This window comes from Culicoides brevitarsis, chromosome 1, assembly GCF_036172545.1.
Source record: "Culicoides brevitarsis isolate CSIRO-B50_1 chromosome 1, AGI_CSIRO_Cbre_v1, whole genome shotgun sequence".
Taxonomy (NCBI): Eukaryota; Metazoa; Arthropoda; class Insecta; order Diptera; family Ceratopogonidae; genus Culicoides; species Culicoides brevitarsis.
This window is the reverse complement of record NC_087085.1, coordinates 31,048,126-31,073,939: the sequence shown is the minus strand read 5'-3', so window position 1 is coordinate 31,073,939 and position 25,814 is coordinate 31,048,126. Positions and strand designations below refer to the sequence as shown.

The window sequence follows — 25,814 nt, the reverse complement described above, 5'->3', positions numbered from 1 at the left end:
GTCATATATCTTCCATTTTTACATGCTATTGATTGAACCTTATTAAAAGAACATTTCCTTTTTTTATTGGCAATTCAATCGTCGGTCGTCCTTTTTCCTCTTCTTTCTTTCGTCGCCTGCTTTAAAATGAATATTCGCTGTGGAAACCTCTTGTGCGCAAGGATCATAAATTTTTCTTCCCTTTTTTCCGTTATTTCAATAAGAATCTCGTTTTACGTCCTTTTTCTCGTGAATGAAGACGAAAAATGATCATAAAACGACAAAACTCGTAAAAATGTGTGATGAAGTGAAAGGAAAAAGACGAAACTTTCGTGGTCGCACATAAAATTTCATTAAAGTTTGTTAAAGAGCAACAATTTTAATTGTCCTTGTGTTCACTTGGTCACACAAAAAAAACTTTTTTTCCTGCATATTTTAATTAAAAAATCATATAGACAACGAGAAAAAAAGCAGGAAAGCGAAAAAAAAAGTTTTCAACCATAAAAATTCACCTCAATATGGCTACGGGGAAAAATCAATAAAGTAATTTAGCTAAATTTTCATTTTCATCTTGCATAAAAATGAGATATGTACTGACTAAAAACTTTTTTTGTCTCTGTGTCTATGAGATTTTTTTTTTTGTGTAAAATGGAAAATGTTGCCACAACAACATGGAGACATTTTCTCTCGGTTTTAATACGATACTGAAATATTCATGGTGTAACGTTGAACGTTTTTGTCGTTGTTGATGTTGGAAGCAAGTTCGTAATGAAAAACATAGCAAAGACAAGAAAATTCATTTGGCCAAAAATCAATTTTCGGGTATGGTGGCATGATGATTTTTTTAATTTATTCAGTTAAAAATACTTTTAAAAAATATATTAAATTTGCAAAAATTAAAGTATTTTTTTTTCTAATTAGGATAAATAAAAATAAATAAAATTCAAATAAAAAAAATAAAATTTTAATTAAATAAATAAAAATAAACTATAAAAAGAATTAATTAATTAAAAATAAATAAAATAAATCAAAAAGTAATTTAAAAAAATATTTATTAAAAAAAAAAAATAAAAAATTCATTAAATTAATTTATTAGTAATAAATTTCAAAATAATCAATTATTTCGAAAATAAAAATAAATTAATTAAAATTTTTAATTCAATTTATTAATTTTTATATTTATTATATAAAAAATTTTTATATTTATTATATAATATATTTATTTAATTAAATTAATTTTTTGAGGCAAAATTGAGCTAAAAAATAAAAAAAAATACAAATTGCACTAAAAAAATTTTTAATTTGTTCTGAACTTATAAATTTTTGTTAAAAATTATTTTTTGAAACTTTTTTGACAGTTACAATTATGACAGATGTCACTTTTTTGATAAAATCCTAATTTTCTTGTTAAATTTAAGCTTTTTCAAGTCAAAACTGACACAAATAAATATTTAAATTACTAGATAAAATATTTGACATTTTTTGTTAGATTTATTTCTGTCAAAATTTTGACAGATGTCAAATTTTTCCTAGAATTTTTATTAAATTTTAAGAATTATTTTGTGTCATTTTTAATTAAAAAAATATTTTATCTTGAAAAACTTAAAAAATTCAGATTTTATTGAAATTTTATTAAAATTTTTGACAGCTGTCATCTGTCAAATTTTTTTATGTCAAAAATCCCAGTTTTGGTCTCAAATCTAATCAAAGAAATTTTAATAAATTTTTAAAACTCAAAAAATTAAAAAAAAAATTATTTCAAAACTTAAAAAAAATCCCTAATTCGTCAAAAAAAAAGCCATCAGGTCACCATAACATCCCCTCACCAAGTAGTAACATCACTTTATTATTATTATTAGCAATCAGTTAAACAAGTTAAGTCTTGTTGTTGTTGTCGTACAACACTCACACACCGAGAGAGAAACAATCGTCGCACACAAACACACGCTCATACATAAAGGCGTGATATACCGACACGCCCCAAAAGCAACGAAAAGAGCAGCAGCAACAACACAATTTATACTCTTTTCCACACACACACATACAGAGCGATTTTTACAAAGTTACTGTTGCGTGTCTCCACATCGGTTTATTAAAAGATACTTTGAGTTTTTCGTTTGTTTGTGTGCGAAATTCATTTACGTTTCACACTTATTTTGCTCTTTTTCCGCATGTCGCTCGTTCGTGCATGTGCGGCAAGGAAATGATTTTCCGTACACCAACACAAGCAAACTTTTTAACTAAGTGAAAGAGATAGAATGAGTTACTCGGAGAAAAAAAAACATAAAATTTTCTTTCGCAAATGAATTTGTTGTGGTAGTGCTGCTTCCATGCAGGAACATTTGCAGGCTATTGTGGTTGTGTCATGGTTCTGATCATTATTTTCGTTACGTTGTAATAGCTTTCGGTCTATATGAGTCGGTCGGGATTTAATTTTATAATCAATAAACTAAAGTGAGATGGATTTAAATGGTTTTTGTCGACTCGACTACGAGAATTTATTTTTCGCCGAGGTAGTTTTTGCTCGTTAATAGAAAAAAAGAAAGTTAAATAGAAACTTAATGTGACGTAAAAGAAGATAAATAATGTTGGCACTTTTTCCCCTTTTTTTTTACTTTTTCACGAGCAAAGCTTTTGATTAATCTCGCCGAAAAAAAGGAATCCACACCTCCATTTATCGACGACAACACATGACTCGACATTTTATTGACAACGACATTAAGGCACAAAGATGGCCAACAAACCTCAATTAATAGATATTAATGAGCGATAATGAAATTTGTTCGGAAATTAGCTTTAATGTGTTAATATTTGTCCAAATTAACAATGCGTCGCACTAAAAGTTGTCAATAAAATTATTATTAATGATTTTTTTTCTGTTTTTTTTGTGTCAAAAAATATAATTTGTCATTTCCTAAAAAATTATAGAAATAGAAACTTTTTTGATTTAAATAATTTTTTAAAAAAATTAAATAAAATAAAAATTAATTTAAATACAAAAAAAAATAAGAAAAGTAATTTTCCAGTACGTTAATATCATTTATCATCATTTTAAGTGCAGCCGGAATGCAGCTGGAATGCAGCCGGAATGTCATCGGAATGTCGGAATGCACCCGAAATGTCATCGAAATGTCGGAATAAACCCGGAATGCAGAATGCAGCCATTATAATAATTATCATAATTACAATTGATAACATTCATTAGTTCATATTGTACTGTACATTCTGTACAAAAACGATGACATCAATGATTTATTGACTTGATGACTGGAAATCATTTTGCTAAATGATTTTTTTATACATTTATTTTATTTTTTTTTTGTATGAAAAACAATAAATAAAACTATTTTTTATACATTAATTATATTAAATTATTATTAAATTAATAATAAATTATTTTTTTTATATAAATTATATTTATACAAAAAAATAATAATAAATAATTTTGTACAAGATTTTGTGATTTTTATCAATTTTAATAAATTTATCGTTGAAAGCGATGATAAAAACGTGATTGATGAGCTCTAATCAAAGATAAGCACTTAAATAGCTTTAATATGTTTAATGTATACGAATATATGTATAAACAATTGAATTGACAGACATATAAATTAAGTGAAGTGTATTAAAATATAATTTTTGATTGATGATCGGATTAAATATTGATTTTTTAATTTTAATTAAGTATTGTGTTATTTATTATTAAATGGCGCTTAATAAATTAATGTTTTAATTTAAAATAAAATTTAATATTTAATAAGCAGTGGCTTATAATACTAAAATTTTTTGCAAAAAAAAAAAAAAATATTTTTTTAAATAAAAATAAATAAAAATTAAAATAAATAAATAAATATTAAATATATTTTTAAATATTTTTAAAATAATAATTTTTAGTACAATTTTATTAAAAAAATAAAAAAAATAATTATTTAAAAAAAAATTTTTTTTTTAATAATTATAAATACCAAATAAAAATTTTTCAATTAATCTTCAATAAAAAAATAAAATAATTAATTAAAATTAATAATTAATTAATATGAAATAATTTTTAAACAAATTAAAAAAAATTAAAATAATAATTTTTATATTTTATTATTTTTTTTATTTTTAATAATTTTAAAAAATATATAAAAATTTTAAAAATTTTTAAATAAGTTAAAAATTTTAAATTAAACATTTTAAATAAATATTAAATAAAAGAAAAAATAATTATTAAATAATTTTTAAATAATTAATAAATTTATTTTTTTTTTGCTTGGTTTGAATTAATTCGAAAAAATATTATTGAATTAAATATTATTTTTTTAAACTTACTTTTTAAAATAATCTGGGCCTTTTGCCGCTCATTCCGCCTCTGTAAAAAAAATAATAAAAAATTATATAACTTTAAATTAATATACAAAATATTTATTAAAATAATAAAACCTTTTTATTCGTACACGAAAAAGTAAGCGAGCGACGGTATGACTACGAGCCAGAAGGGACTTGTTAAATTTAATTATTCGCCAGCCATGCGTAGAGAACCTAGCGAATTAAGGCGCATGTTTACTTTTTGCCCATAAAAACTTTGTATGATTAAGTTGTTAAAGACTTACATTTTTATATCAAACTAGACATTAATTTAGGCAGATGTATCTACTTTGTATGTATGTTAATGACAGCGTCTTCTTCATCGTCGTTGTAATAATTGAGACATCAACGTGGTAAAAAGGTGGAATGGAACGACATAATAATGATGATACACATTTACAAGAAGAAAATCGTCGACAACGGCATGATATCTCAATTTATTATTAATTTACATGTGTGAGGATGGCAATGTAATTGAGAGCAAATGATTTCACATTAAATACTACAAATCATCATTAAATTGAAAATATCATTAAACGTGTTTCCATCAATTTTTTTTTTCACCGCGATGATAAATAATTAACGGCGTAACGCAACACCTTTAGTCAACATTTACCACTCAAAGTCCCAATTTTCGTCAATAAATTTTAATTTCGAATCAATTTTTCTGGTAAATCATTTCTTTTCACATTTTTTCTTGTGTGTGAAATGATGGCCTTTAACATGATACACCTTTAAGGTTTTTTTTTCACAACGACGATGAACGTTCATAATACACAACAAAATGTTTTTATTGATTGGATCGATAAATAAATAATAACCAGAACCTTCTTTGTTGCTTTAAAATGTAATTTAAAAACTCTCTCATCCATCCTCGACCAAGTCGGTAGTTAATGATAACAACAAACAGACAATGAAAAAAAAAATTTTTTTAAGAAAAAAAAAACCTGTCGTGGTTAAATTAAAAATTAAATTGAAAATAAATTCCACCCATTAAATTTAAATTTTCATGCCTTTAACATACATTTTTTGTGTTTTGCCTTTTTTTCTGTAAGGCTTGTAATAATGTAAAAAAAATTATAAAGATGGGACATTTCACTCCAAAGTGAAGAATCTTTAAGCAAAATTTTATTTTTATATTTTTCAGAGTGAAATTTCTCAAAAAAATAAAGATTTTTGATGTTTTTTATGCAGGTTAAATTTTTGTTGTATAATCAGGGTATAATCAAAATACGAAAAAAAAAATTTCTTGTTACAGTGCAACGTGACTCATTTTCATTATGTTCCATTATTATCGTTAAATTGCTGCGCACTACAAAAATTAAACGCGAGACAACATTGTAGCGAGTTTGGTTTTGGTAGGTTGGGTGACCCTCAATTTTGACGAGGCATAAAAAACTGACCCAAAAAATAAAGAGTAATTTTTCGGTCAACGTAATAAAAGTAAATAAAATATTAAAAAATTTTGTAAGGAAAAAATTACTTGAGCGTATTTTGAATTATTTTTAAAAAGTTTAAAATTGTTTTAAAATTTTTTTAATTTTTTCAAAAAAAAATATTTTAATTTTATTTTTAAATTAATTTTTGAATTCCAATTGAAGTTTAATTAAATTATTAATTTTAAATTAATTAATTAATTATTTTTTAATTAATTATTAAAATAAATATTTTTATATAATTTATAAAAATAATTAATAAATTTTTAATTTTTTTATTATTAATATTTTTAATATAAATATTCTAATTATTTAATTTTTTCAAAATTATATTTGTGTAAATTTAATAAAATTTTAATCTACTAAATTCTTAATGGGGATCATAATTTATGGGATGCCAATTAATTTTTTTTACAATTTTTTACGCCTCAATTTTTTTTTATATTTAAAAAAATTTGAAACTAAAATAATTAAAAATATTTATTTAAAAATTTATTAACTTTATTAATTAATAAATTGAAATAAATTAAAAATTATTTTTAATAAAAATAAAATTTAATTAAATTATTAATTAATTAATTAAAATAAATGTAAAATAAATCAATCTTTTTATAAAATTTACTTTTAAAAAAATCCGATAAAAAATCACTAACGGACATTTTTAAAACCATCACAGTGCAATTTTTGAGTAAAAACGTAATAAAAATATATAATAAAAAAGAAATTTTTCAGCAAACCACTTGAAATGCAGTACAGACACCGAAAAACAACAACATCCAATTTATTACATGTTTGTAACATATAAAATTTAACTGCCTCAAATTAAAATCAATTTTATATAATAACTTTATTTTTGAATATAATGATGATCCTCCAACAACGTACACAAACATAATGTAGTGTAAATTGTGTTGGTCAAGTTACGCTGTAAGGCTTGCATTTTTTATGATACTTAATAATATAGCACACGACGACCATCATCTTCTCTCTTTCACGTCGCTCGATGATGATGACGATGTTGATGCACTTGCTACGAACATTCTTTCGCCTCATTCCTTTTTCGATGTTCGTCGATCGAGGAAGAAATTACGACGAAAATTTTTATTGAATGAAAATTACACAGTACATCCGAATATGATTAAACATGAAATTATAAAAAATTGGTTGCTCGGATGATTGTGTCGCCATAACGTAAGTCATTCAATTTTATGTCTCAATTTTGTGTTATTTTCTTACGGAATAATAACAATAATCAACATCTTCCATGATAATCGATTATTTTGTTGTATGAATATGTAACTTGTAACATATATGTTGTATAAAATATATATATAATTTTAATGATTAGCACATGTTGTCACGGAATTCCTTGCAAGTTATAGTTTACCAATAAATAGTTTGATAGGCGGTGATAGGTTGTGCCTCTTCCTATATTTTTTTATTTGAGTTCTTCAAAACTAATAATAAAAAAATAATAAAATTTTGAAAAAAATACAAAACTAAACATTTATCAGTAGGTAGTTATTATTACTTTATAAATTAGGTCAATACAATATTTGAAAATGTTTTTTGTTTGAAAAAAAAAAAATTAAAATTAAAAAAAGAAAACAATTTTCAATTATACAAAACAATTATTAATTAATTAAATAAAAAATAATATAAATTTAAAATAATATCTAAAAATTTATTAATTAATTTATTTTTAGAGTTATTAAATTATTTAATTTGATTTTTTTTTAATTATTTCAAATAATTATAATTTAATTTTTTTAATAAAAATTTTATTGACAAATTATTTAAAGAAAAATAAAAAAAAAATCAAATTAAATTAATTAAAAATTTAATTTAAATTCTAAATAAATTGATAAATAAAAAATAAATTAATTAATAAATTTTTATATATTTTTAAAATTTAGGTATATTATTTTTTATTTAATTAATTAATAATTATTTATTTTTCATTTTTAAAAATTTTAATGAAAATTTTATTGACAAATTGTTTAAAAAAAATCTTTAACAAAAATAAATTTGCTTAATTTTTTTAAAAATATTTTTATTTATTATATTTGGATTTTTACTTAATTCTAAATTTTATGATATTTATAAACCCAAAAAATAAATTTTTGTTTAAATGTATTAAATTCATTGAAAAACGATCAAAAAATAAAAATTTTCTATTATTTTCAAAAAAATATAATTTTTATATTGTAGAAAATTTTTTCGATATTTTTCTAACTTTTTAAAGGTTAATATTCAAAACATTTTTAAATATTGCATTAGCCTTAATAACACAATAATAACAATAAAATAAAGTTTATCATATATAAAACACAATAAAATGCAATAAAAATAATTCCACATTAAAAACTAACATGCAGATGTTCAGTTTTTCTGTTATTTTATTATATTTCGCACACATTGTTTCATTTTTCTTGCCCTTTTTATCCTTTTATTTATATCCGAATACCGCATAATGTACACTGACACTTGTAAACACTCCCGAACATTGCTTGCGGTTTATCTTTTTTTTCCTTCTTGCTCCATTCTTGCACTTGCCAGTCAATAAACAATAAACATGCATGTTACTAATCGCTCGTAACGCGAAATTCGAACAAAATATAATAATTGCTTAGAAATCTACTGTGAGATATGAAGCTATCTGCCATCTTCATGCACGAAATTTCTCACGCTCAAATCGCTTTCCACTCCTGTCAAACGAAAAATGAAAAAAAAAATTGTATTAAAATTGTCAGTAAATAACTGTCCGTAATTGAGACATCATGAAAACACTTTAGCGCGTCTTCTTGAGAGGTTGAGGTGAATATGATGGCATTATTACGTCTGACACCGCGATGCGGCTCGACACAGAAATTGCACGCAACAAAAATTACACGCTGCGATTGAATATCAATTTTTTGAACGTTTTTCGGGTAAAAAGCGATAAAAAGTGAAGGAATGTTAAGATGTCACTCGTTTCGAAGCACCTGCCAACACGATTTTTCAGTTTTATGAAAAATTTAAAAAGAGCGACCCGCATATGAATGATGATGATGTCTTAATATTTTTGTGTTTTTTTTTCATAAAAATATGTAAGAAAAAATTAACTTGTAAATGTTAACGACAAGAAGAAGCAAAATAACAGATAATTGAGATAAATGTAACAAGGAACAAGGAAGATTCAATAAATGTGTTTGTTCAAGGAAAAAATGTATAATTTTATCATTATCATTATGAACAAAATTTAAAAATTTATAATTATTTATTTGTAACATAAAATGTTAGAAGACGACCTAAAAATTAATTTTTAGAGGCAAAATTCCTTTGGTATGAACTTTTAAAAGTTCAATTAATTTAAATTTCTAAAATAAAAAAAAAATAAAAATTAAATTTTTACATTTAAAAAAAGTTTTATGAAAAATTCATCAGGGATTAAAATTTTTAAATCAAATTTTCAAATATTTTTTTTCTAAGATAAGGTCAAAAAAATTTATTTAAAAATATAAGTAAAAAATTTCAATTAAAAAATTTTAAAATATATGTATTATTATTTTTTAAGCTAAGGTCAAAAAATTTATTACGACCAATTAAGTATAAAAAAATTAAATTCAACTTAGAAAAATACTTACAAAAGAAAAATAAATAAATAATCTAAAAATCAATTAATTTAATTATTTTTAAAATTAATTTTGAAAATTAAAATAAATTTAATTAAATTCTTGGTTTGAATTAATTGGAATGAATTTTAAGCTTAATTTTGCTTAATATTTATTCTGCTGCACTTATCTGCTACTTCTGAAAATTAAAAAAAAAATAATTTAATATTAAAAAAATCATTAAAAAATATTTTTAAGAAAAAAAAATAAAAACCCAGTGCAAATTTTGATATTTTTTTTTTCAAAGTTCTTAAGTAAAAAAATTTTTTTCAACGAAAAATTTTCATTTTTTTGAAAAAATAAAAATGCGTAATTTTCTATGCTTGGCTTGAAATAATTGGAATAGATTAAAAGCTTGGTTTTGTCAATTTTTAAAAAGTCAAAAATTTGGCTTAATTTATATCTTTTATTTTTTTTTTAAAAGAAAAAAAAAGTTAAAAATATTAAAAAAAATCTTAAAAATAATTTTATATTAAATAATTAAATAAAAATAAAAAAATTTTTAATAGATTAAAAGAAAAATAAATAAAAATTAAAAATTTAAGTAATATTAAATAATAAAGAATAATAAAATTCAAAGCACAGTGTTGTCGTTTCAATCTCCAAAAAAATCCCATCGGCGCATCCTGTTCCCGAAAAAAAAATCAAAAAAATACTTTACGAATAAAAACGAAGATTAAGAGATAAAACTTTGCATGCGAGAATGAAATCAATTATTTTCGGTCAATTCGCACAACATTTTTTTTTTCATGTTTTAACGAATCAACTCACGTACAATTATTATTATTATTTTTCTGCGTACACTTTTCATGCCTTTCAAATTAAAAATTGTTAATAAACACTTTTGAGCTGCTGCTGCATGTTCGCCAACAAAAAAAAATTAAACATGTTTTGCCCCGGAAATTTTTTTCAATTTTCTCGTAAAATTCCGTAATTTCGCCTTCGGCCAAATTTTTAATCATTTCTTCAGCAAAGCCAAATGATGTAACAAATTTTTACAAATTTTTCAAAGTAAACCACAAAATTCGCATTACACGGTCCCCGATTAAACTAATGCAATGTCATTTAATTATCCCTCGGTGAGTGTGTGAAATTTCCATTGTTCCCATAAGAGAGTTACACAATAAAAATTACACCGCCGACTTATGTAACAACGCATTTATCGCTTATCGAATCAATCAAAACACAATTTTACACCTAATCCTTTTATCTTAGTCCTGTGTGTCGAATTCGACTGTGCAACCCTAAACCCATATATCATTCATTGATAGAGAAAGTTTTCTTTTTCGCTTAAATAGGGTCGATAAACCGCTTTTTCGAAAATATATGGAAGAATTTGTGTCACCCTAGTCTGAAAACACATTGAAAGTAACATTAAAAAGCAATTTTAAGAGACCGCCTTTGTCACCCCCTTTTGTTTCAAGTGTCGAAAAAAAGGAAAAATCCGAAAATCATCAATTTATACAAATAGGCAAATAAATACTTTTACTCGTAAATCCCGGCAAAGATCCATCCAGCTACTTTACTCACGGAACACGTGCCTTTAATAGAACTGTAAATAAGCAGCGGCGACACGTGAACGACACACGACTGTCTCCTTGGTAAAAATGCAAAAAATCACTGGATGAGAATGATATTTAATATATTTATCTCTCTTATCGACGTCATTATATCTTTTTGCATGTTAGATACACTTTGCTACTCGCAGTAATTTAAGAAATGCAATCTGAGCTACTTACTTTGTTGCAGTTGTTGTTGTTGTTGATTGTTTGATAAACAGATTAATGTCATTTTTGTATTATTTTGAGCGATTTCAGGGTTTTGTTTATATGCGGATGGATGGGAAGTCTATTAATTTTGTTGCGTTTGCGGGATTAAAATATGGTATGCGATCAAGATAAGGCAATAAAAATTGAATAAGCTCCGTAAAAGTTTTATTATTATCAAAATATTATGTTATTATAAATCAAAGGAAAATTGGAGCGAAATTTTATACAAATTTATTGAGGCATTCAACTACTGAGGGTTCAATTAATATTTTTTTTTTGTATATTTTAAATTTTAATATTTTTTTAAATTAAAATTTATTTAAATCTTTTAAATTATTTATTTTATGTATAAATATTATTAAAATATAACTTAATTAATATTTAATTTTTAATAAAATTAATTTAATTTAATAAAAAAATATAATATAAAAAATAAAAATATTAAATTTAATTTAAATTTAATATTTAATTGATTTTAATTTTTCAATTATTTAAAAAACATTATTAAAATTAATTATATTTCAAATAAAATTTTTAATTATTAATTTTTATAAAAATTTTTATTAAAAATTTAATTTGAATTATTCAATTATAAATTTAGTAATAAATTATTAAAATTATTTAATTATTTTAAAATTAAATTTATAATTCTTAATAAAAATTTTCGGTTTTGTAACAAATTTGAATTTTTCGTATTTAGATGTCTTTATTATTTCTTATATAATTATTTATTCTTATATAAAAGTATATTTAATATTTTATTTTTTAATTGATTTTATTTCAAATAATTTGTTAAAAACAGAATTCAATATTTTTTCACACTTTTTAATATTTTTCAACAATTTTTTAAAATATCAATTTTTATTTTTAAAAGATTTTTTAATTTATTTATTTTATTATATTTTATTTATTTTGTAATAATTCAATTAAATTAATTTTGATATTTATTAAAATAATTATTAAAATTAAAATAATAATTAATTAAAAATTAAATTAAATTAAATTAAATTAAACAAAAATATTTTTAAAAATCCTTTTAAAATGAAAAACAATATTTCTAAAAATAATTGATACCTAATTATTAAAAATTGAAAAAATAATAAATGTATAATAATTTTTAAAAATAATAATTTTTAATTTTAAAAATAATAAAATCAACGAAAATATTAGAGTAACACTCAGTATAAAATATATACGTATAAATTTAATCGAATATTCAATAACTTTCAATAATCAAAAGTTTTCTCTCATACAAAATCACGAATCTATATAATTATTCAGAATTTTGCACAAAAATAATAAAATGGCTGATACTTTTATAATAATAATATTATATTCAATAAATTCGAGTATACATATAGATTAAACATAATTCAATTAAAATGCATATAACTTTGGAAAATTTAATTTTACTCACTGCGCGTACTGTTATTAAATTTTATGTGTTCTGAAAATTGTATAAAACACAATGATAATAATACCGCAATGAATATGCAATTTTTAGTCTAGTCTACCTGTGTACAAAATTTTAACTTTTTTTTCTACATGTTACTCGTAGTCAATAAATTATCTAAGCGCACAAGTTGATTATTATTAGTTTAAACATTTGTGTGCGAGTTAAAAACTAGTTCATATATGATTAGAAATTTAATTAAAGGCTTTTGTATGCGATTAGATCGATTAACTTTCGGGTAAAGTATATTATTATTAATTATATGTGATTTTCCTGAAATTATATGATTATCATTATTTTCGCATTATTTGTATGAAAATATCACAATTTATTATAAAAAGCGCCAAGTTAAGTATGCAGAAAATTTTTAATATTAACATCTTGCGTTTTATAAATGAATAATAATAGAGTCGGCATGAAAAAAAAAATTCAATGTATTTATCTCTCACTTAGTACGCGGGACTTTGTCTGGTTGCGGCACGTATTTAGCATAATAAAGTCGTTTTGTGGTTGGTTCATAAATATATATGTTATACATATATGTTTGAAAAAAAGAGGAAAAAAACACTCGACTGGTTACAATTGTACAAACAAATGAAAAATATTTTATTATTATTATTATTATGCAAACAACGTTCTTTTCTTTCCTCTTTTTCTCTGTTGGCTAAGCTAAACGTTGTTCATAAACAATAAATATATATGTAACTAAATATTATTATATTATTTTTTTTTGCAAAGTTAGAAGGCGAGACAGAGATAAAAGAAACAAATTACATTTCAATTAAATTCCATTAAGTGATAGTTTAATACATTTTTCATTTTTGCGGTTTACATTCGTGTAAAGTGCTTTACAAATGACACGAAAAGCTCTTTTGCGCAATAATATTATTAAATATTATTATTATAAATGATTATTACGTACTTAGCTTAATGTTGCATGCTGTGATATTTGTCCCTTTCGCAATAAAAGTTAAATATTATATTATAAATATTAGACAAAAGTTGCATGGAAACTTGATATTCGTGTCAAAAATATGCAAAAGAGATAATTATATGGTGTTTAATTTAATTTTTATAATTATATACATTAAACGACTTTTTTTAATTTTTTAAACAAATATTTAAACAAAACCAATAAACCGAAAAAAAAATAAATAAAAGAAAAAAATATTAAAAGGGTGACCAGATGTCATCGCGTCAGTTTAGTAACAATTGCGGTTGAAATACATTACTTAATTATCGGTCATTATAAATATTCATAACTGTCATAACTTTGTCATTACTCACTTCATCAGAGAGATGATGCCACCACCACACAGGATATTATTATTATGACTTCTTTTATTTTTTTTTCTTCTAAGAGTGAAGTTGTTAAGGCGATAATGATAGTCATTATTAATTGAAAGTCCTTTATTATAATGGAAGCAAATACAAACAATGCATGACTTGATGACATGACGGATCGGGAATAGTTTTATGGAAAATTTTTCGAAATAATAAAAAAAATAATGAATTTAACCTTGTGTTTGTACAAATGATTGATGAATGTTTATGTTGTTATTATCACCTTAGTTTATTATGAATGTACTGTGTGTTTAATAATTTTTTTTATTCTCGTTTTTTTTTTAATATTTAGAAAATAAATTTAAAATAATATACTTATTTTATTTTTTATTATTTTCTTTAAACTTTTAAATTATTTTTTTAAATAATTTTTTTTTTCAATTTTTTTCTTAAAAATAATTAAGTTAAAATATTTAATAAAAAATAAAAGTATAAATTTAGTTACAAAAATTTAAAATATTATTTTTTTTATTTTTGTTATTCGAATTTTTTAACTTTTTAGTGATTTTTTAAAATCTAATTTTTTTTAATATTTATTGTTTTTTTTTTTATAAAAAAATTAAGTTAAATTGAATTCAAAAATAAAATTATTAAGTTAAAATATTATATGAAAAATATATGAATATAGTTACAAATATAAATTTTTAAAATTAAAAAAAAATTGGAAAAACATTAAAATAATTTAAATTAAATTTTAATATTTTTAAAGAATTATTTTTATATTTTTTTTCTAATTTTTTTTTAATTTGAAAATTTTTTTGTACCTAAATTTGTATATTTTTCATATAATTTTTTAACTTAATTAATTTTAAAAAAATTTTGAAATTGAAAAAAAAATTTTTGATTTTAAAAAATCATTAAAAATTATAAAAAAACATTCGAATAACAAAAAAATAATAATTTTAAATTTTTATTAAACATAAAAGTAAAATAGAGAAAATTATGACAAAATAATAGAAAACACGGTACATCTTCATGAATATAAAATAGACAAACAAATAATATTTCAAACCATTTCAGGGTGTTAACTGAACCAAGTATTTTTCCATTAAAATTATTTTTCATTTTTTTTTCTTATTTATTATTAAAATTAAAGAAAATGTCGCAATAATCTTCAAAACAATCCACCCTGAAATTGAATTTTATTAATATTTTGTACATTTCCATACAAAATATATTTATATATAAAAATAAAAAAAAAACACAACTCATCTCATTTCCTCTTCACTCACTCACTTGAGACCTTTTTCATAACATTTTATTGAAACAAAGATCATTTTGCCGATCTTGATAAGAGAAAATACGAGAGAAAAATGATTAATCATCTCATGTTATGACATCCAATCTAATTGAAAACTGTTACAAACATGACATTTCATTTAAAATTTTTGATTCAAAATAAGATTAATTGAATGTTTTATATTTATTTAAGAAAAAAAAAATCAAAAAAACTGAAAGTGAGAGGCGAATTAATAGACTAACAGATTTAACACCTTAGGTGATGAAAGGTTCCAAATAAATACTTTAATTTGCGTCAATTTAGACATTTAAAAAAAAATATTAAAAAAATGTTAGGAAAAATATTTTAAATAATTGAAAGTAATTTTTGTTAAAAAATAATTGTTTTTTTTTCTCTTCTTTGAACGAATTATTATAAATATTAAATATTATTATATACAAAAAAAAATTACAACAACATCTCACACACTAATTAGAGCACGCATTGCGGTTTCTTCTGCCATTCAAATTTTTGTTACAAAAAATGTTTAAAAATTCAAATTTATTGCCATTTTACACACCTCGCTAATTTTTGTGAGTTACATAAAAAAATACATAAAATGCATTATTTCAATTTAATTTTCTCATTTTTTTTCTCTTTACGTGTTTTCGACGATGATGATGATGGAATGTCAGTTTTCGCGTTAGTATTTTAATTGCTTCACTAGTTGTTGTAAACATCAGACATCATTATTATTTATGTTGTCGAGTATGTATGTTCTGTGTACAAATCTGAGTTGCTTTGGTTAGTGTTAATTGTTTTTGCCTGCCGACAATTTTTTTTTTACCTTCCATGATAATTATTATTAGTGCATGCATTTATTTATTGTTATTATTTATGTGTTTGATTGTAAATGGTGTGTAGTTAGGGAGAAGGAAAAAGGTGTTGGACATGTCAATCACCGCGGCGGCTACTTTGAAAAATAAAAATTAAATAAATTATTTTAATTTTTTTTTTAAAAAAATTTAAATTATTTTATAATTTTTGAGTTAATTATGTTATATGTTCATGATGTAAAATATAAACGGCGATAAATTCTAATATAATTCACTTTTCCTGTCTCATTATTATTTATTAGCTGTTTTTGTTTGATTTATTTCTTATAAATATCGCATTAATACTTTGACCTTCCGCAAATCAAATTATATTGTTTATAAATAAATATTTCTTCGAGCCTTGTTTTTTATTTTCCATCATATATAATGTACATCATATATAAAGTACATTGTGGAATTATTATTAAGATTTAATCAATGAATATGTTTCGAGAATAAAATGCTCGATGATTGAGTTAATCATGTCAATTATTGCGAATTTTATAATTTAAACGATACACGCTGACGTATTATTACGAGATGATTACTTTTATTGAAAAATTATATATTTTATTGATTACTCAGGTCTAATGTATCTTTTAAATATAAATGTATAATAATAAAAAATTATCAATAAAATTATTTTTTAATGTATACACTTGCGATGATGATGATGATGAAAATATCGCACAGAATAAAAATAAATAAATATTTATATAAATTTTGTACTTTATTATTATATTTATTAAATGAAATAATGAAAAAATAATAATTTCAATTAAAATTTGTTTCATATAACGTTGTTTATCTTATAAATAAAAATATTTTTAAAGTAAAATTACAAAGTTGTGTAATTTTTCAATTACTTTTTCAATGACGTTGCAAAATTATTATTTTCTTAATAAATGATGAATTTATATTATATATGTTACGCTGCATGTAAGATGTGGCAAATTTAATTTTTTTTTCGATTTATGATCTTAAATGATTTATACAAAATATTTTTTAAAATAATTTTTGCTTATTAATTAATTGGAATATATTTTGAGCTTAAAATGTTAAAAAAAATTAATTTTAATTAAAATAAAAATTTAAAGAAAAAAAAATATTATAAAAAAATAATTAATTTAACAATAAAATAATTAAAAATATATTTAAAAAAAATATAAATAAATAATTAATTAAATATAAAAATATGAGAAAATATAAAAAAGTATAGAAAAAAATATATTTGAATTATTTTTATTAAGAAATAATAATTTTGCAACGTCATTGAAAAAGTAATTGAAAAATTATACAACTTTGTAATTTTATATTAAAAATAAATTTTTATTTAAAAAAAATTAAATTAAAAAAAAAATAAAATAAAAAATAATTAATTAATTAAAAAAATAAATAATCAAAAATATATAAAAAAAATTAAATAAATAATTAAATAATATAAAAATATGAGAAAATATAAAAAAATAGAAAAAAAAATAATTGAATTATTTTTATTATATTTCATTATTATTTTTATTTATTCTTATTATTTTTTTTTAATTTTAATTTTAATTTAAAAAAACTAAATAGTAAAAAATTATTTAAAAAAAAATATTAAAAATGGCTAAAAAAATATAACTTACCAACAAAATGACTTACAATTGACAATGACGACGAAATGACTTTACAATTCCATATAATTTATTCATAAACAAATTTTTCCTTATTAACTTTCATTATTCTCTATTAACGATTTTCTTCCTTCATTTCTTGTCTTCCAGGCTCTGCAGCGGATGGCGATGACGAAAGTAGTGCATCAAAGCGCCGACGATCTAGAACAAATTTTAATTCGTGGCAATTAGAGGAATTAGAACGTGCTTTTAACGCGAGTCATTATCCGGATGTCTTCATGCGGGAGGCACTGGCGATGCGATTGGACCTAAAAGAAAGTCGAGTAGCGGTAAGTGTCATTCAGGTACTTTTTAGCGTGAAACCTCTTATTTATATTTCAAATCTTTTATAAAAAAAAATGATTTACTGGATCAATTTCGAGAGAAAAAGAGAAAATTTAATTTGTCGGTTGTTGGTTTGAAACCCTCAAAAGTGTAATAAATAAATAATATCCGCACATAAATAATCGTGGGGGTCCATTGGATGTCCAACGAAGACAAATTTTCGGTTGAATGGACAAGAAAATGTCTTCAATTATGACTACTCGACCGCATTTTTGCCTCAGCACGAGAGATAAATAATGAATTTAATAACAAACTACTTTGCTGTATCTCGGGAGAATCTTCTTCAGTTACATATGTTGCTTTTTTTTTCTTGCCATGTCCTTTCGTCCATGTAACTTACTCGTCTTGTTATAAAATAATAAAATGTGTGTAATATCTCGGTGATGAAGAAACATTTTGTACAAGAAGTCCCTTAGGTGGAATTCGTTTCAATATCATAAATAAAAATAAACCGAAAGAAAGACCCTTTCTCCCTTGCTCGGTACTTGCGATGAAATATGTTACGAGTAATCCCTGCGAAACGAGAAGAGGTGTGTTTAATGTGGCAAAAATCTGTTCAAATTGTGACGCATTTGACTTTTGGCAGCAGAAACCACAAGAAGAGGGATGTTGTTCAAATAAATTATTCATGTCATGTTTTTTTTTGCGGAATTTCTCTCCTTCATCGATCCGCGTAGAGTCGATGCGTGTCGCAAAGTGGCCATTTTTGAGGAATTTCTTGGTATTTTTTTGTGAGAAATCACGTGAATGAAAAATTGATTGAAAAGTTTCGTGATTGTTTTGATTATGTTGTCTCAAGTATGTTATTATTATATAATTTTTTACTCAATTTTGACTTCTTTGGCCTTGCCATGTCTTCTTGTCTTTCAAGAAACAGAAAAAATATTAATAATTTAGACATTATTAGGTCCTGAAATGGTTGATTTTTGTAAAAAATATGAGTTGAAAAGGAAAAAAGTATAAATTTGTATAGTATAGGAGGGATTATCTCTAATAATAATAAAATAATTAAGGTAAATGATGTTAGGATTTGATTGAGATAATGACCAGCTGTTCACAAAATTGATGAAAATTGCTTAAATTTTTTTTTAAAGAACAAAAAATCAATTTTCTTATTAAGTTTGCGTTTTTATGACATTTCATGAGAAAATATTTTTAAAAAATTGTCATTTTTGTTCTTTATATTTTATTTTTTAGTTAAAAAAATATTTAAAATTTAATGATTTTAGGTACAAAAAATATATTTTTAATTTAAAATTATTATAATAATTATTTTTTTTAATTTTTAAAAATGAATATAAAATTTGTTAAATGTATTTATAAAATAATTTATTTGTTAATTTAAATTTATTTACCAAAATTATTATTAAAATTAATATTATTTTTTAATTGAATATTTAAATATTAAAAAATAGTTAATTAAATATTAATTAAATTAAAATTAATTATTAATTAAAAATAAATATTTAATTATTATTTTTTAAAATTATTTATTTAAATTAAAAATATTGATTAAAAAAAATTTTTTTATTAACAAGAAAAATCTAATTTTTATTTTTATTTAATTTTTTTATTATAAAATAAGTTTATTGATTCAAAAATTATTTTCATTGTGAAATATTAAAAATAAATATAATTAAATATTGAATATTTAAAATAATTTCCATTGAATTAAATTTAAATAAAATTATAAAAAAATATTAAATTTTAATTAAATTAAATTAAATTTTATTTAAATTCAAAAGTTCAATTTTTAATAAAAAGTTAAAATAATTAAATATTTTTTATTTATTAATCATTTTGCTTTAAAAAGAAAAAAACCTAATAAAAAAAATAAAATATTAAATTAATTTTAAAAATATAAATTTTATCTATTAAAATTTATTCATTAATTTAAATCTTTCAAAAAATAATAAATTTTCTTATTAATTACGGTTCATTCACTTTTCAAAAAAAAATGTCTCCTCATCGCAATCGTTGCCAAAAAAAATAATAATAATCATAAAACAGGATTTTACACCCGAAAAAAAGTTTCTTGCCACCAAACATTCGAGAAAAGTCACAAAATCCCTATTAAATTAGAGAAAATCATTTAATCTCCGTGTACAACAAGACCATTATCGCACGAGAGGCAAACAAACAAACAAACACCAAAAATCCCCTTTATCGTTCTAACGAGAGAAAATCCCCGAAACATATTAAACAAAAGTCGTCGATGCCGATATCCCTTAAACCTCCCAAACAGCATCGACACAACATTCAAGTATGATATAATTATTATTATAATAAACACAATTTAATAGACTTGACTTGAATTCTTGCCATATTCAAGAGGGTTCTCCCTCCCTCCCTCAAATCCCATTAAAATTGTACGAAAACCCTCCAACATTGTCAATGCGAGGCAATAACAGCAAAACTACAACATTAAGCGGGTGCTAAGTAAAAATTATCTCAATTTTACCAGCAAACACAACAGATTATTCGAAATTAGCTTATAAGCAATTTAATTTCTCTCCGAAACAATATTGCGGCAAAAGTTTTTTTTTCTCCGATGCCGAATGGCAAAAGCCAGATTGATAACATTAAAATAAATTAGAGATTTGTGAATTAGATTATCGGACGTCGTGTCGTGTCGGTTGTTTATAAATAACAACAAAGAAACAATCGATAAAATGTTTATTTTTGTGGTGAGTGTGTAAATTTTACCTTTTTGCCTACGAGGAACGCAACGAGACACGGAACCGAAAAATATAATTGGAGGAAATGATTATGAATTCAAATGACACACTCCAGTAATGGCTCGGGCTTGCGAGTTGTGCGAAAGAAAATTTCATGTGATTGTTTAGCTGCTGGTGTTGTTTTAATTTGAGGCACAAAATAACTTTTATGACAAAAACACGAAAGTCGTATGAAAACGGAACTTGATACATTTTTTTGGGACAATTACCTTATTTTTTTGGGGTATAATATAAAATAATTTACTTCATAATTTATGAAATAATAAAAAAAATAAACGTTAATTTTTTTCTTTGAATTGAGCCACTTATCTGATTTATTATTATTTATTTTTATTTTGCTGATTTTTTTTTTATTTTTGTGTAATTAATTTAATTTTTTATTATTTTAAATCATTTTTAAATGAAATAATTTTTTTAGATTAAAAAATATAAATTTAGTTTTATCAATTTATTTTATCAAAAAAAAAAAATAAATTATTTCAAATTAATTAAGTTAAAATAAAAATAATTAAAAATAATTAAAATTATAAATAATTAAATTAAATAATAAAAAATTAAATAAAAATATATAAAATAATATTTAACTTAATTTTATTTTTTTTTTTTCAAGCATTAAATTCAATAAATAAATATTATTTTTTTATTAAATTTTAAAAATTTTTATTTTTTTTATAATTTTTTTTTTAAACTTAAAATTTTATTTTATTTAAATTAAGTTTATTTTATTATTTAAAAATTTTATTTTTTAAAAGTTTTTATGTTTATGTTTAGTTAATAATTAATTTAACATTAATTTACTTATTTGGTCATAGGACGGTTTAAATTTGAAACATTTTTGCGAATCATATATTGTTTAAATAACAAACCCCTCTGATTACATTTAATTAATTTACTAAATAATTTTTTTAAATTATCAAATCATACTAAAATATTAAAAAAATAAAATTAAAAAATAAATAAATAAATAAAATAAATTAAAATAATTTTAATTATTAATATTATAAACTAATTAAATTAAATTAAAAAAAAAAAATTAAAATTAATTAAATACTAAAAAATTTATTAATTTTAAAAATTTAATTAAATAAAAATTAATTTAAATTGATTATTTTTTAAAATAAATATTAAAGCCAAATTTCGTAAATGTCAATTAAAAAAATTTCCGTTAAAAATATTTTTGTCACTATTTAAACTACAAAAAATTGTCTATTCAAAATTTCCCATAAATTATTTCCCGATCGCAAAAACCCGTGACACACCAAACTAGATAACTTATCGACAAAATTGAGTTGTGGTGATGGCAAGAAGCTTAACGATGATAAATGATACTGCTTCTCGTCTTTTTTTCTCTACAAACTTTTTTTTTCTCACTTTTTCTTCATTTTCCTATAGTACGTGTCGACAACGCAAAAACAAAAGTTTGTAAAACTTGCTGAGCTGTTATTTTATTTTTTTTTCCAATTTGCATAATTTCTTTTGTAAACCCTTGTTTTTCCGCAATTTCGCAACTTGTTAGATAGCACCGAGCGAGGCGTTACCTTTAAATTGAAACAATGAGCAATCAACTTTGACTCGTTGTTCGCATCGACGAAAAAAGGTCATGAAAATTAATCATGGTGCCTCCATGCCTTTTTAGTGTAACAACAACAACAACAACTTTGCTATAGCAACCGAAAAAACCACATTTTATTATCAATTCAATAATCATAATTAATTGTTATGCTTAACCGCACCATCTCCATATATCAATTTTACAAGCGATGTACGAGCAAATTCCAGTACAGGACAAATTTTCGATAAATTTACGGCGCATTCATAAATTTCTAATTAAATTGGTAACGCTTCATTAATAATTTTGTGGTTGTAAAATTTCTATTATATACTTGTTTCCTATATGTTGTTCCGAATAATGGCTTCGATATAACAATAATAATAAATATTTTGTTGTGACGACCATATTTGTTATTTATTGCTCAACTAACTGTTTCTACTTGAGAATAATTTTGCAAGAACGATAAATTCTGAAAAATTCCAATTAAATTTAATTCTATTGTTTTACTGCCAAAAAATTTTTTTTACTGAAAAAAATTCAAAATTGATTATCAATTTACAAAATTCTTGCATAACACACAAAAAATATTGTTTTTACGGAAAAAGGTTGTGTAGCTGCTCCGCCCTCTTTTTTATCATCCTTTGCTCATTTTTACTTTATTATTTTATTTTATTGTTGAACTAACACGCACACCGTGCCTCATATATATAACAAACACCTTTTTACCTCTTTTTGTGTGTATTGTACTTGAACAGGTTAAAACAGCAACAACAATGCAGTTGAATGTAAACTAAGTCATAATATACAACTTCATAATAATAAACTTTATAACTTTAAATTATTTTTCACTATTTTATTATCATTACACAAAATTGTAGTAATAATAATGCACTAAAAAAGTTCTAAATTTTTATGAAGTGTGTAAAAAAGTATAAATAAAACTGCGAGATTATTTTTCTTTTTGTGGGATTTTGTAACTTTTTATGGCATTTATTTATTGTATTTAATAAATAATAATAAATAAACAACATAATGTTATATTAATAGAAAGATATAAAATGAATTATTGGTTAAGTAATCAGGTTTTGTCGTAAATTTCTTGTTTTTTCGAAATTGATCCTGTAAAAAAATGTTTAAAAATTTTTATTAAATTGTTTTTTTTTTATTTTTTATTAGGTTTGGTTTCAAAATAGACGCGCAAAGTGGAGAAAAAAGGAACACACAAAGAAAGGACCCGGTAGACCCGCACATAATGCTCATCCACAATCATGTTCAGGAGAGCCGATTCCGCCGAATGAGCTGAAGGCGAGAGAAAGGTGAATATTTTTTTTAATTAAAAATAAATATTTTTTTACAGTTATTAAATTTAATTAAAATTATTATTATTAATTTTAATAATTTTATTTATTTTTTTTTTATTATTAATTTTATTATTTAATTAATTATAAAAAATTTTAAAAGTAAAAAATTGCGTACCCAGTTCATGAAAATAACCTTGTATTTTCTTTATGAATATTTTTAAAATTTAGTATTTTATATGGGAATGATAAAAAATTTTTGAAAAGTAAAAATTTTAAGAGTAAAAAAAATTAAAATTTATAAAAAAATTTAAAAAAATTAAAATTATTAATTTTGGTTTGTTTTAAAAATTATATATGAAAATAAAATTAAATAATATATTTTTTTTTATTTTTTCATAATGAATTTCTAAGGTAATATATATTTTTTTTATTTTTTCTAATAATGAATTCTAAGGATTTTAAATAAAATAATTTAATTTATTCTTTATTTTTTTATTATTTTTATTTTTATAAATTCTTAATCTGTTATTAAATATTTTCTAAAAAAATAATTTAATTTAAACAAATCAGAAACATAAAAAAAATAAAAATATTTAAATTTAAAAAAAATGAAGATTTTTTTTTCTTAAAATGCTTTCAAAATAATATTGAATTTAAATTAATTTTTAAAATATTGATAAAATCATTATTTTTTATAACTTTTAAAAAACTTAAATTAAATATATTAAAAAAAATAATTTCATTTTGAAAAAATAAAAGTCTAACGTAAAATATTTAGATTTTAATTTAAAAAAAAAACTTGAAGATTTTTATTAAAATGACTCTAAAATTACATTAAAATGCAGTTTAAAAAAAAAAAAATAAATTTTTATTTTTACAAAAAGAACTTTAAATTATTTTTTTTTATTTTTTAATCAAATAAAATTATTAAATAATTTTTTTTTCTTACTTCCAGATCACGTCGCAAAAAGAAACTCGCCAAGGCGCTCGAACGCCAAGCCCGTAAACTCCGCGCCAAAGGTATCACAGTCGACCTCGAGGCACTTCGCAACGAATACTTGTCGCAACATCGAATTAACCAGTCAGACACGGAAAGTGATGGCGAGCATGGCGACGACGACGACCAAATTGACGTTGTCGGTGACGATTCGTGCGACGACGAGCCCGAAGATTGCTCGATGCAACGTCGCACCAGCACGGAAGACGATCGCAACCTCGACTTGGATCACGAAAGTAACGAAAGTAGTAATCACCACCAACTGCATCATCATCTTAATAGTAAGAATAGTCGACCGATAAATCCCTTTAGTATAGAATCTCTCTTGTATAATAATACGTGAAGTTGTAAGTGGATGAAATTTTTATTCGATTAAAGTTTTTCATATTTTTTTCCTTGAATTATCATTTTTTTACAATAGAAAATTTAACAGATGCATGACAAATAATAAATAACGAGATAGATGAAAAAATGTGATTATTTATATAAATTATGATAAATATGGAACAATATGGGTTAATTTCAATCATCTTTCACATTATCTCTTAATGAGCAAATTTATGCATGAAATTAAAGACTTTTCACGTTAATGTTCCTTTCGTTTCATTATTTTCTCATTATAAGTAAACGTGCAATATCATTTATGTTTTATTAAACTATAAATAATAACGAATAAGCGCCGTCACAATTCCTAAAAAAAATATAAATATAAAAACTTGCAGAAAATACAATACAACGAAACGCATTTAAATCACTTTTTAATGACAAAAAAGCAACAATCGTACTATTTATATTATTTTTTAATTAAAAAAATATTTTTTCACGCATTTATTTAACTTTTACATCATTTTAAAAATTAATTCTATTCTATACAAAAGAACAACATATATAAAAGTTGACTTTTACGTACTTTTTCAACATATATAAATAAAAAACTATCATATCAATTCAATTTTGGGTTGAAAAAAAATTAATAATCATCATATCAGACACAAAAATAGCGAAAACAGACGAAACACGAAATATTATAATAATGACTACCATAATAAATTATACATATTATATAAAAAATGTGAATAAATTTGTAGAAAAAAAAACTGTAAAAGTGAATTAGAATAAAATTTGTATGTAGATTTTTTTAAATATAATTT

At 22.0% G+C, this 25,814-nt stretch overlaps 1 protein-coding gene across 1 annotated transcript in view; it reads left to right on the top strand.

The window, feature by feature from the left end:
- LOC134827213 (homeobox protein unc-4-like) overlaps positions 1 to 25,164 on the top strand; it is a 49,290-nt gene extending 24,126 nt beyond the window's left edge. The window contains exons 2-4 of the mRNA XM_063839792.1: positions 17,842 to 18,020; positions 23,542 to 23,681; positions 24,622 to 25,164. Coding sequence (XP_063695862.1) covers positions 17,842 to 18,020; positions 23,542 to 23,681; positions 24,622 to 25,006 — 704 coding nt within the window. The 3' untranslated portion in view covers positions 25,007 to 25,164. The remainder of the gene's footprint in view (positions 1 to 17,841; positions 18,021 to 23,541; positions 23,682 to 24,621) is intronic.
- The last annotated feature ends 650 nt before the right edge of the window (positions 25,165 to 25,814 follow it).